General features: G+C 47.6%; 1 protein-coding gene across 2 annotated transcripts in view; it reads right to left on the bottom strand.

Moving 5' to 3' along the window:
* scube3 (signal peptide, CUB domain, EGF-like 3) overlaps positions 1 to 13,542 on the bottom strand; it is a 50,892-nt gene that overhangs the window by 31,249 nt on the left and 6,101 nt on the right. For both annotated transcript variants that reach the window (XM_037478685.2, XM_037478686.2), the window contains exons 2-3: positions 7,410 to 7,532; positions 4,893 to 5,018 (exon numbers count right to left, since the gene is read on the bottom strand). In XM_037478685.2, coding sequence (XP_037334582.1) covers positions 4,893 to 5,018; positions 7,410 to 7,532 — 249 coding nt within the window. The remainder of the gene's footprint in view (positions 1 to 4,892; positions 5,019 to 7,409; positions 7,533 to 13,542) is intronic.

Genomic DNA, 13,542 nt, shown 5'->3' with positions numbered 1-13,542 from the left:
GTGACCTTAAAGCGGAATCTCTTTCCGTAGCTACAGCCCGTCAATGAAGGTTTCATTTCCTGGTTCCATCATCCCTCCAAATGAGGCGTCGCCTGTCAGGAGATCTCTGCTGTTTTAAATAGCTCCCATAATTGCCTGTGTTGTGTGCTGGGCAAGGCTGGCGTCCAAGGCAAATGTTTCCAAGCCGGAAAGGGGGCTTCTGGCACGGCCAAGAGAAGTGCTTGGTCTTAAACGCTTTTTTTTAATAAAAAGAACAGAAACAGGGGGCATTTACCGGCCCGAGGGGGTCGAGCCTGTCATCAAAGCCCTCCGTGCATCCGTCCCCGCGTCAGACAGAAGCGTCTCTGTGGTCGAGACGGACCAGAGACGAGGAGGTGAGTGGACGGACGCTGTGCCTCTTAAGGGCAGTCGATTTTAATAAGGCAGAAAAATGGGAGCCATGTGCGGCGGGGCAGCTGCCGGACTGCAGGGGGGGTGGGGGTTGGCCACGTCGCTCTGGCCCGCTCACAGCAGCTCACTCACAGCCAGCTCCAATTAAAGCAAGATCCTCTCTTGTTTTAAAACAGGATTACGGGATTTGCTCTTTCTCTCGATGGCTGCCGAGAGTTCAACGACACGGCGCATTTCTCCCCTCAGTGAGCGAGGTGCCAGGTTTGAACCTGGAAGGGGGGGGTAACTGAGTTCACTGAGGCTGAAACTGGATTTCGTGCTAACGAACATCGTCCTGCTAAAGTTGCTCAGTCCTGAGCACACACTCGCTCCCTTTTAATGCGACTGATTAACATCTTCTAAGCAAACATGATTTAAATCTGAATGTTTACTGTGCATTCTTAAATCAGCAGGTATGGATCAGTTTGATGCTCTCATGTAAACAAAACTAACCGGCTTGGATTGAATTCAGACTTTTTGGGACTTTGGACCCGTCTCCCAGGTAACCAAAAATGGTAAATAAGCACATGGTTGGATTCCAAATGCAATCTCTCACGGAGTCATTTCCTAAAATGAAAAACAACAAACTGGGAGCTAAGATCACGCTAAAAAGGCCTTTTTTCAGAGAAAGTCTGGAACTATTGGAAAAACAGAAACTCATTATAAGTGTCTGGGTGGACAGCTCTGTGCCAAGGAGACGACGGGAGGCCACCAGCCTGCTGCATCCCTAAACCCAATCTCAGGCTTGAGTTTCCCCCAAAGCCCTGCTAGGCGCCTCAGCTGGAATTGTTCATTTCATGGTGGATGGGACCGAACAATCCTGAGAGAAGTGTGTGTGCGTGTGCGCGCGTGTGTGTGTGTGTTGATTCACTCTTCAGTAGCAGGCTAATGCCCCAATCTGAAATCCGTCCTTTAACTCATCACCCCTGAACTGCAGAGAGAGAGACTCTCTTGTCCAAACTCAATCCGAGCATGTCACAACAATCAATGTGACTGCTAACTGAGAGGGGGGAGTGTGGAGGGGAAGGGGGGGGGGTATTTGCATCAAGTGCGGAGGATTAGAGGTGAGCCCACGCAGTGTCTCCACCACCCTGATGGGAGCGGGGGTCAACCAGGTCATCACTTCCAGGACACACAACCTCACACATCCACGAGTTAGCGGTGGAAAGCACCTCTTTCAGACCAGAGCCAAACGTTTCCTGAAGAGTGAGGACGTTACACACCCCCCCCCCACCCCCCTCCCCCCTCCTGCCCGGGAAGAGTGGCCAACGCAGTTAAAAGGAATCCATTTAAGAGGCGCTGCAGAGGCTGTGGAGCAAAATCAGCGTGACGCTCTTTGATGACTTCTTTTTCCCATCAGCACTTGGTCAATAATACATCACTCTGAAGCCTCCTGTTTGATTAGTCATCCCTGCAACACGATCCCACGGGATCACAAAGAGCAGGGACGCAGGCGCGGCCGAGCCGGGACTCGCAGCCTCTGTGGTGGATTACGGATGAAGGTTTGAGAATAAAAAAAATTTAAAAAACGATACGTTACAATCCAATTAGCAGATTATTAGCAAAACACCAAACAGCGTGAGCTGACGTGATTGTTAACCGCGAGGGCTACAAAAGCCCCTTCAGAGCTGCAATGAGGTCGCTTTTGTGTCGTAGATCATTTTACGTTAAAGTAAAAGAGGATTCATTTCCCTATAGATTGCACAGGGAATTGAGCACGACCGAATCAATACAAACCAAATCAGTGTTGGTCAATAGAGAACCCCCCCCAAAAAACCTGTAGGACTCAGAGCATGATGTGGAGGAGCATACATGCAACGGTTGACGGTTCCCCGTCAAACATCTGTCTCTTTCATTCCTCCCGGTGAGTCACACGAGGCTGAACGCAATTGTGGTCTTTTCATTTTATAGGGAGCATAAGAAAACATCTTCATTTCAGTTCCACATCGAGGAGGAGTGTTGTGATTAGTGGTTGTGGAGGGAGGGGGGGGAGTATTTGCGCAGATGTTTGCAATATTAAGCTTTTACCAAAATAGTAATGATAAGAGGGTATGTGGGTTTCACATACCTCAACCAAAACGCATAGGTCATAAATGTGGGGACGGTGGTGCTACAGTGGGGAGCTAATAGCCGTCACATCTGGTTTTCATTGTAAAGAGGATGTGTGTTTTGGATTAAATAGACATTGATTTCTCTGTTTTTTTCCTAAGACTCTAGAAATCCTTCACAGACACGAAGGAGGCGTGGTGATTAAATATCATCAGCGGGATAATCGCTGCGCCAGCTAGAAAAGATGTAATCAAGGACCCGTAAGCCTCACCTCCTCGCCGCCTCCTCGCCGTGAGGTAAATTATACACACAGTGACATCTCACTCGGCACAGACAGAAGCAGCGCGCTGTGATGCAGCATTGCTTCCACCTTGCTGACTCCCTGACATCTTTCTGGGGACCTCGGGAGAAAAAAAACGAGAAAAAAAAAACGCAGCATCCCGGACGAGGCGCGCCGGCGTTCTGCTTCACGCACCGCCGCCTCCTGCTACCGCCCGATGTCATTATGCTGCCAAACACTTCCAATTACAAGCAGCCGCGTGGCACGCGCCGCAGCCGGCAAACAAAGGAGGACATCGACAGGGATGAGCGTGCGGCGGCCCGACTCCTGCCGCTGTCACACACACCCGCACACACGCACACTGATGCCTACTGGCTGAAGTCGAGGGCTGAGACCAGGCAGCCACGGACACCACAGAGAGGTCACGACGGAACCACGAAAAGAAGCGTAGATGAAACAAAGTCCCTGGAGCTTCTAGGAGAAACAAACTTTTTTTTGGGGGGGGGGGGATCCGAAGAGAAGGATCTCAGAATGTAAACTGAACTGTTGGGGATCGGGTGGTTGTCTCCTCCCCTGCAGCCTCGGGCACATCTGGCCTGTGAGGGTTGCGAGGGTCTGACCTTGTCTGGGAACCAGCTGCCGAGGCTCCTCACTCCGGGGGCCGGCGGGGCTAATCTTTTTTCTTTTTTTTTCTTCTCGGGGGCCAAAAAGGAGCTTAAACCTGGAAGCGGAAGCTGGGGGCCTTAAACATGAAACCTGGGCCGTACCACGTCCTCGCCCCTCTTGTGTTTGTGCAGAGGATTATTGCCTTTAGCAAGAGCAGAGCGGAGGCCTTAGAAGGAGTTAAATTCTTGAGCAAAGATGCCTTTAGAGTCCTTTAAGGTCCTATGGGGGAGAGTTGGATTTGTACGACAGCTACATTAGGCATATGCACCATTCTGTGGGTAGTCCTGCTGTTTGTCTTGCTTGGATTAAAAAAAATTGCATCAACATCTAGATAGGAATATGAGAGTAAAACGTATCACGGGGGGGAGGGAACTTTCAAAAGCTCTTTCCTGTGTCTGATAGTATTTCCCTGTGAAAACGTATACATCAAACTGACCAAACGGATCCTGGTCCACCCCCCCTCCACGTTAGATGCAACGGCGGTCGGCCACACAACAATGAATCGCAATTACACAGCTGCACGCAGGGCAAATGATCCACGCACTGCCAAACGCCGCCGCTCAACGGCCCGGAAAATGGCCCCGCTCCGCGCCGCAGATACGAGCGCATGAAGCGGGCAGACATGGAGGGACAAGAAAGACAAACACAGCAAGAGAGAGAGAGAGAAGCTGAGACGCGAGAGCGGCAACAAGTCCCAGCAGGTTTTTGTTACATCGCACTTTAATCCCTGCGTTTAATGCGATGCAGGGGAACCGGCCCACACGTGGAAAAGCGCCCTCGCCAAGTGAATCGCCCGCTGATCAGCGCGGTCCGTCGCTGCGTCACTTTCCCGCGAGAGAAAAGTCGGTGGCTCGCAGCCCGGCTTTCGGCCATCAAGGTTCAGTGATTTCTGAGGAGCAGCGCGGCCCAACTTTCACGACAAAACAAAAGGGAAAAGCAGGGTGGGTAAATGAGGGAGAAGCATCAAGACAGAAAGATGGCATGGGGGGGATGGGGGGGGGGGCAACTCCCAGCAGCAGGAAGATTAGTTTTCCCCCTGCATTTTGTAACCTTTTAAGTGCAATATGTTCTCTGAGAGGTTAATATGGACGGCGCACTGGTGAAATATTAAACCATGGGAAAGTACGGCTCTCAGCTCGGGGTCAAGCCCTTCGTAAATTCACCACTTTCGGTCAGGTTATTAACAAAAAAGGCTCCTTTTTTCTCTTTAGTGAAAACACATTTGGAAACTACCTGCTAAATAAATTGGCAAATGTGCCATGCAGCCGTCTAATAAAAGCCCAATTCAGCACTGAAACATATATCATCATCCGTGATGTCAGAGGAATTGCAGCCACACAGGGGTCCAGTCAGGCTCGAGTTTGCAATATGACGTTCGGTTGGATTCAGCTGTAAAAGATCTATGTAAAACTATTGGTTTAGCACACACTGTGTTAAGTGCACTCGCACACATCACACACACACTCACCTAGACAATTGTGCCCATCGTGTGCCAAGCGGAAGCCGTCATAGCATGTGCACCTGTAATTCCCTGGGATGTTGATGCACTCGTGGACGCAGCCTCCGTTGTATTCAGTGGCACACTCGTCGACATCTGCAGAGAGAAGAGGCGAAAAGGGACGCGAGGCCAGGTGAAAACATTTAGAGACAATTGAGATCGAGTTAGGAATCAGGACAAGAAATGTGGTGGTTTTCTGGAAATATATATATATATATTCTTTAAATATTCTGGTGTTCCTTTCAAATACATTATATAAATATATAATGTATTTGCTTTTTTCAAAAGGGAAATCCATATAGAAAGGAACACCAGAATATTCATCACAATGTTAGATATAGTGCAGTCGGGCCATTCGGTACAATAGAGACAATTAAAATGATCTCTTCTGTTCCGTCTCTACTGTCACCAGAGCTCTTACGGGGCAAACATGGATGAAGCGACATCTGTGGCAATTAGTTAGGTTCACCTGTTACTGATCCAACAAGTGTGAACCCCACGGCATAGCTGATAAGAATAGTCTTTTTAAACACCTAATACAGATTGCAAAGATATTTTAAAAAGTCACCGGTTTCTATGACAATGCTTTTTCTCTTTATTGAACTTCATTGATGGCAGCATGCAAATGCCTTTGAAAACAGCATTTTTAGCAGAATGGGCCACTAAAAGCGACATTTATAGATATAGCAAATATAGAGATGTGTGGGGGAAATGTAACTGTATGCCATTGTAGGTCCTCAGAAACAAATCTCCATTAGCTTACAAACGGCATTATCGACATTACAAGCCACCCGGGAGACCAACACTGCATTAAAAAAAAAAAGGCTGATATTGATCATCGGGCTGAAAAATTAATGGAACCCTGAAAGTGCATCATTTCTAGCAGCTGAAACCGAAGAAACGTGACGCGCAGACGAGGGCAGGGAGATAAAGAGCGGCGAGCAGATCGGCGTGACAGCCCGAGAGGAGTTGTCGGTTAGGGTTACGCTGATGGTTCGCGAGGAGACCCGGAGAACGTGGGCTGAGAACACGGGGGGGAGTGGCTCGCCGTTGGCACTTACGGGCCCATCCAGGGCCCACGACCCCGGTGGCTCGGCTCCTCTTTGAGGCCGTCTCGCTCGTGGGTTTAATTGGACTTGACAGCAGAGGGCTGGAACTGAAACAAGGAAGCCCTCTTCTGCTGCGCGCTGCTCCTCCTCCTCCTCCATCTCTCCCCGATCACGGCGCTCGAGCAAACGCCACTTTCATACTTATGGGATTCTCCTGTCATTGCTGTGAATTTGGTTTTATCCGTCACTTCTTCCGTCTGCTGCGCGCTTTTGTTCCTGAGCTTAAGTTTAGATTTAGAGTCCACGACTTATTTCTATGTTGAGAAGATAAAGAAGTAAAAAAAAAAAAAAACATTTAAAAATTAAATTAAATACAATAAAAACCTCACAATTGTGTGTTTTGGGTGGTCCCCTGAAGAGTGGCAGAAAAGTTCTCTAAAAATAAATCAGCGTGTTCATTGGTTCCACATTACTTAAACAATTCATGTTTGCTGTTCTCCCCATATTAACGCCTGCATTCTGCTTTTAGACATTTGTACAAAATAACGAACCTGCATCCCCTGAGGATAAAAACCTGTGCTTTAACTCACCCTTACAGTATTGAATTGAAGCTGTCACTAAAGTTAAAAATAGACTTTGTGCTTTTCTATTCTCAGATAAATCAAAGCTGTGCTGTCGCACGGCTCCATTCAACGGGCTCCTCCAACTGAGACGTTTTGTAAAACTTGCCTCGTCTCCCCCCCCCCCCCCCCCATGAATGTTGCTTTTGAACCGTGCAGCTGGGGGAGCTTCGGCCTTGAGGAGCCACCCGCTGACCTTCAGTTCAGTGGAAACCCAAACTCGCACATATTTGTACAATAGATTCAATAAAGCAAACTTTTTACGACACGCAGGAGGGGAGGCCATGAAAAACACTCGGTCGAGAAAATGAAAGAATAATAATAGTGCGAAAAAAAAAAAATGACATTGTGAAATATAGTTTTGTAATAACACCAATAAAAGCGGTGCACTATAATGATCCGGAGGCCGAGCGCATACTGGGACACGCTGGGAAAGGCTCCCGCCTCCGGCTGTGGAAACATCCCTGACCGCCCAGGGGGGGGGGGGGGGGGGGGTCTCCGGCCGCCGCTTCAGCCGCTATCTTAATTCTCTCCCCTCCGCGTGCAGCAAATTTACTGCTTCATTTCATCTCACAAAAGGTGCACCCTGCACCTGGCGTCCCCCCCCCCCCCCCCCCCCCCTCTCCCCCCTTCACCCCTCCCTCCGGTCCGCTGCTCGCTCCCTCCCCTCCTTCAGGAGAGTCTTAGAGCTAATGAGCTCTGTTGAGTGAGACAGAAGGTCTTATCAAGCCTGTCACCGGCCCCCGGGGGGGGGGGGAGGTTGGATAAGGAGAATCAACATGAGAAAGGTTCCTTTCACTTGCATTAAAAACAGTTACCTTCGCAGTGTTTGCCGTCGCCTTTGTATCCCGACTTGCAGATGCATTTGTACGACTTCAGGGTGTTCTGGCAGATGGCGTCGATGCTGCAGTTGTCAAGCGCCTCGGCACACTCGTCCACATCTGTGGAGGTGGGAACAGGGGGGGGGGGGGGGGGTAGTGAGTGGACCAAGCCGAAATATTCTTGTCGATGGCGTAAACAATGACATCGGTTTGTACTAGATTTCACCACTCAGAGGACATGTGACAGAGTTCATACCAATCATGTTTCCATTCATTCTGACAGAAGAATAAAAGCCTGAATAAGAATTCAATTGAAAAAAAAGTCATTAAAGCAACACAGTTGTGCGGCCCATGATATATATATATATATATATATATATATATATATATTTTTTTTTTTTTTCATTCTGAAAAAAAGGGGATGAAAACACACATTTGATATTTTGACATGCAACGTAGCGCATTAACTTCCATCTAGGAGGGATGTTGAAGCCCAGTCGAGCGGATCCCTTGTGTGCTCGTTCTCATAACCCTGTGTAACAGATATATGAGCAGACAGGAAACAGCGCCACGTACAAAGATAACTGTCGCATTAAACTGTTTGAACGCTACAAGAGAGAATGTGAAAAGGTAAGAATGGAAATGGATTCAACCAGAACCGTGATCAGGTTTGCCTCATGGAGGCCCTAATCCCACCAAATCCCAGTTAACTAGCCCAGGTTTTTAGGATTACCCCCCCCTCCATACACACACACACACACACACACACACGGCAGCTTAACAAGGTTTACATAGCTTCCAGTATCCACCCTTATCACAAGCCCACTGCAGGAGCCGGCTGATCCCAGCGGGAAATGACCTGCGACCTAAAGCCCCGAGCTTTAGCACAGCCCCGATCTGCCTGCTCCTGGAGGTCGCGCAGGTCGGCTGTGGGAACAGTGACGGCGCAGGACGCACAAAACTTGGGAGTCTGCGTCACAGCGTTGGATCTAATTGCGTCTTACAGCTCGGGGCACAAATATTTGGACCATCGCAACGCTGGTGAGACACAGCTACCCGGGCTGATCCATACATAAAATAAAGGCTTCAGAGGGCTGCAGGGAACCCTGTTGATTGTGTGAACAAAAAGGAAGTTCCTACATAGTGTAATTATTTATTTTGTGGATCTATTCATGTTGCTTGTGCGACATGTAACTTGCTGGGGGCTCAAGAGGGAAAGTCAGATCCCCAAAATCAGAAGGATTGATCCGCTATTTATTTGATCCAACAATTCTATAATTTAGTATGGACCAGAAAGCGTGGCAGGCCGACACCATTACATTACATTACACCATCCTGAGAGCCAGGCTAGGTCTCCCTAAATGTTATCAGGGGAGTCAAAAGGGAGATGTCCAAATGGCTTGTTAAACTTCTCCTCACCTGATACGAAGGCTGAGCAAGAACACTGAGCCGACAAATTGATTTGTCTGATTGCTGTGTGCTTGTTCGCACACAACAGCTGAGACAGATGTGGCTCCTCTCATGCCAAGTTTCCATCGAGTCATTGAGCCTCCTCCTCAATGTATACAACGAGAGAGCGATATAGATTCTCCCCCGAGGAGCAGCTCGGGTCTCTTCTCCTCGCAGACGGACTTCCAGGAGAAGGAGGAACAGAGGAGCCATTCATCACAACAAAACATCTGTCTTATTGTCACGCTTCTTAGTGTCAAGTCTCTGTAGTAATTCATATTCATTATGACAGAATCCCTCTTTTCATCTTGTTGTTAATGTTCCCGTGTGGAGCCATCGGTTCTCACCAGTCTCTCTTTGTAAAAAAAAAAGGCCTGAGGTGGGATGTGTTAAGCTCAGTCTAAAGATGTTCTATCTACTGCTAGACCCATCAGACAAATATCTAGCTCATTGATGAAAATACTCAAGGATCTTTCGTGGTGGCAGTGATTCCGAAAATCCGATATGCTTAAACTCCAAATATTAATTATCGATGTGCTGTATATTTATTGACTATTTTATAGTCATTGATTTCTAACCCTCTGGTGTCGCTGGAAACCCGACACGCCTCCAGCGTCGAAAAAATAAACACGTCAGAATCAATACATCTGTTGTGAGACCTTTCCGAGGAATAAAAAAAAAAAAAAAGCCGTGATAACAGGAGAAGATTCATTCTTTGGCGTGTTGGGGGAATCAAAGTCGCGTGGGAACAAGGATGAAAACAACAAAGCTGAAGGAGAAAGAGCCGCCGGGCAGCGCTCCGATGCTTTAAAACACCCTTCTCCGGGGAACGTGTGTCTCCTCTCCTCACTCGAGCACATTAAAGACACAAATAGCTCGAGTCTGTGTTTTAACCCACTGACAGTTTTGTGCAATAATGAAGTCGTGCAGTAATGAAGTGTGAAGTGTGTGTGTGTGTGTTTTTTTCCCCCTTCACTTCCAAAGCCCATTCACTTCCTGCTCTACGGTTTGCTCAATAAAAAAACAGGTTGAATTCTGAAATCCCCAAAACGCGTTGGACTCAAAACGTCAGACATCTCGAGAGAGAGAGACTTCCTGATGAAAAGCCATCGGCCCGTTTTCTCCTCAAGTCACCGTGGAGGCGAGAGCCTGTCAGGGGTCAGGGTCCTTTCCTCCCTGATTTATGAGAAGGCCGCGGGCGGGGGGCAGGGGGGCGCTCTGGCTCGAGGGGGGGGGGGGGGGGGGGGGTGTTAGTCGGAATAAAAGTCAGAGGGCAGAGAGCGAATGTGCGGGGGAACTGCACGGCCCGAAGGCGTGTAGTTCAAACATAGGGTGGTGTTTACTTTGAGTGTTGAGACCCTCGCTGTTTACTTTGCTCCACACACACACACACACACACACACACACACACACACACACACACACACACACACACACACACACACACACCCTTCCCATCACCCTACCTTCGGATACAGAAATAGACAGAGTGGACCTGGGACACCCATAGGTGTAGCTTTGATCACGCCGACGCCAGCGGACTTAAGTAATGGCGCAGAAGACCAAACGATGCAGCCGGGGGGGAGGAGGGGGGTTCGCCTAAACCCAACATTCAACCGGTTTTGGGTTGTGGAGCTGGAGGGAAAGCGTTCTGACGTGAAATCACTCATTTGTGAGGGCTCCTCGCGGGCAGAGGAGGAAGGGTGCTGGGTTCAAGGCCATAAAAAGGTGTTCCTCGGATCACAGCGGTTGTCGTACTGCGCATAATTACAAAGGAACAAGTATTGTAATTATCCGTCTTGGAACCACACTTACACTATACTTAGGCTTGTGGTTGTGCAAGATGGGGCTAAGGTCAGGATAATTACTTTAGGTAGCGAGCAGCAGAGAGAACACTTAAAAAAAAAAAAAAAAAAAAAAAAGACCCCGGGCATGTTTTGAAAACTATGCAAAAAGACTTTGCTTTAAATAATGATTTTAGATGTTATAATGAAAATGAGTTATTTGGCTAGATTGTTCGAGCGAAAAAGGGGGCCAACTGATTGATTAGAAAGTACCCGCGTGCAGATGTGTCTTGAGCCCATTTCTTCAGTTAATGCAGCACACCGCATTGATTATTTTTATTAGCAATAACCGAACGCGTCGCAGCGCCACACATGTCACTCGCTAATGAGCGGACGTGAGGACAAGGTTGGGGAAAGGACAACGTTTTCACAGTTTTCAAAATGCTTTTGATGAAAGGCAGACGTCAACATTAACGCAAAATTTAGCATCCCAAGCCCCCTCCTTCTCGCCCCAATCCCCCCCGCCCCTCCCCAGCTAATGAAGGGACCCACTGTTGGCTGTGCAGCGAGCCTCTAAAAACTTGTGAATAAAAATATCAACTGCTTCCATTCGGGATATTTACACTCATCCTTCACACACTCTAAATGTTTAGGAATCATGACCACCGACTGATCCTGTGCTTTCAGAAACTGTGATCACCACCTCAAAGCCCCCCCCCCCCCGCGCCCCTCCCTGCCCGAGTCCGCCGACCATGAAGCCTCAGACGGATCGGAGGCCGAGAGGGGAAAACCAAGAAGCGAAGAACATGCGATTGTTCAGAAGTTCAGTTCACTGACGAGGGATGACTCCTGAAAACAGCATCGTGACGTCCTGAAGGGGGACGGATGGACTCAATGAAAGATTTCAGAGTTTTTAGTTCATGAATTTTGTAGAATATTTTGGTGTCTTTTTAGCCGTTTTTTTTTATAATAAATCATTAACCCAATCATTTAATCTATTTATATCTCCACATGAATAATCATAAATTACTGTTTGCTCAGTTATTCATCTCCCATTTGACACATTTCGATCAAAACAAGTGCCAAACTCTGGACAGATTTGCATATTTCTATGCACAGCTTCAACTATAAGAGGACATGGTTTCCCCTTAAGAAAATGGTAAGGTTTTAAGATCCAACCCAATATATATTGCGTACCCTTTTCTGTGGAAATTATACCGTACGTTGCTCAGCTTCTGTCCAGGAGAATAGCTCTATTTGATCCGGTATTATGCAATCACTGATATGTTAAGGACGTGTACCACATTCGAGATCTTTGTATCCTTCGTATTTGCCATCTCCATCTGTGGATGCCTTCATGTTCTTTCTGACAAAACAGAAAGCGACACAGACGAGCCTGCAGGGCAAAGAGCAGCAGGCGGACTCGCCTTACTCCGTTACAAGAAAAAAATTAAAAGATTCTCAGGCTCAAACTGTAATTAAATAATGGATAATAATGGATGTGTTGTGATTTTGATCACAGACCAAGCATCTGGGCCTTTCCTTTAGCATGTGTGGCCTTAATAGACTATGACTCACAGACCTCTGGACCTCCTCCAGAAGAAAAACACACATTACAGTAATTAAGTGAATCACAGAGAGAGAGAGAGAGAGAGAGAGAGAGAGACGCCACGACAGCTCCGAGTGTCAGAGGTCAGATACGCACCGCACTCAATAATAAACGAGCGCAACCTGTAAACCATTCCAATAAGTGACGGGATGTTCATTGGAACCTTTTTTTTTTTTTTCTTGCCGTGTGTGTTAAGGACTTCTTGGCCTCGTGCAGTATATTTTATACACGGAAAGGGTGCCACTGAGTCCAGCTGTGCACCTTGTATTTACACGAGCCGAGCTGACATGACACTCGGCCCTCCGCACACAGCAATTACCTTCATTGGGAGTTGCTTTAAAACCAGATACAGCGCCGACTTTGAGACGGCAATGAAGCAATTACAGCAACGGGTTTGACACTTTTGGTTGTTTCCTGTCTTACGGAGATATAAAGTGAACATTTCTCTGTGTAAACTGCGTAAGGCAGACATCAGCGCCAAAAGGGCTGGGGACACGGGAAGTCCGGTGGGCCGGAACTGACTGAATATGTACGCTTCGTTTAGATGCTGTGAGGCGGCGTAAACACTGCACATTCATTTCAACAGGACTGCAGAAGAGGATGTATTCACCGGGGGGGGGGGGGGGGGGGATTAAATGTTTTCCATTTCCTTGTTTGATGTTGGATTCTCATGATCAAATAGTGGATTCAATAAGCAAGTTGTCAAAATGCGCTGCAAGTTGGCACAAAGCATCCATACAAAGCCATTTAGCCAATGGAAGTACCCACTGTATATTTGTTAATGACACACACAGCCGACTCCATAATGCTCTGGTATTATGGGGTCGGTCATAGAGGAACAGATTATGCTCAAAAGAACGGGATGACTGGAGAGTTTTAATGACAAGTGGATGAAAATGAATCAGCAAATACTTTGTTGATCAATTAAGAAGACAAATTATCGGACTTCAGCCACTCGAATGAGTATTTTGTATGATTTATGATGGAAAACCGGAAAGCGTTTGGACCACAAAAGTAATTGTCACATTCGCAGCTGAAGCAGGATGCAGGGAGGACTCAGGCGCAGAGTTTCTAATCAAAAGTGCTCTTTATTCTCACAAACAAACCAAAACGTGCTCCAACAACGAGGGACATTTAGACAATGACGCGACAGGGGACAACAGGCACACAGGGCTTAAATACACAAGGGAGGTGCAGGTGATTGGACACAGGTGGAGACAATCACGCAATCACAAGACAAGGCAGGAAGTGAAGTTAACCCAGGACCACAAGAGACATGAAACTTCAA

Source organism: Pungitius pungitius, chromosome 1 (assembly GCF_949316345.1).
Source record: "Pungitius pungitius chromosome 1, fPunPun2.1, whole genome shotgun sequence".
Classification (NCBI taxonomy): domain Eukaryota; kingdom Metazoa; phylum Chordata; class Actinopteri; order Perciformes; family Gasterosteidae; genus Pungitius; species Pungitius pungitius.
This window is presented reverse-complemented; position numbering and strand designations above follow the sequence as displayed.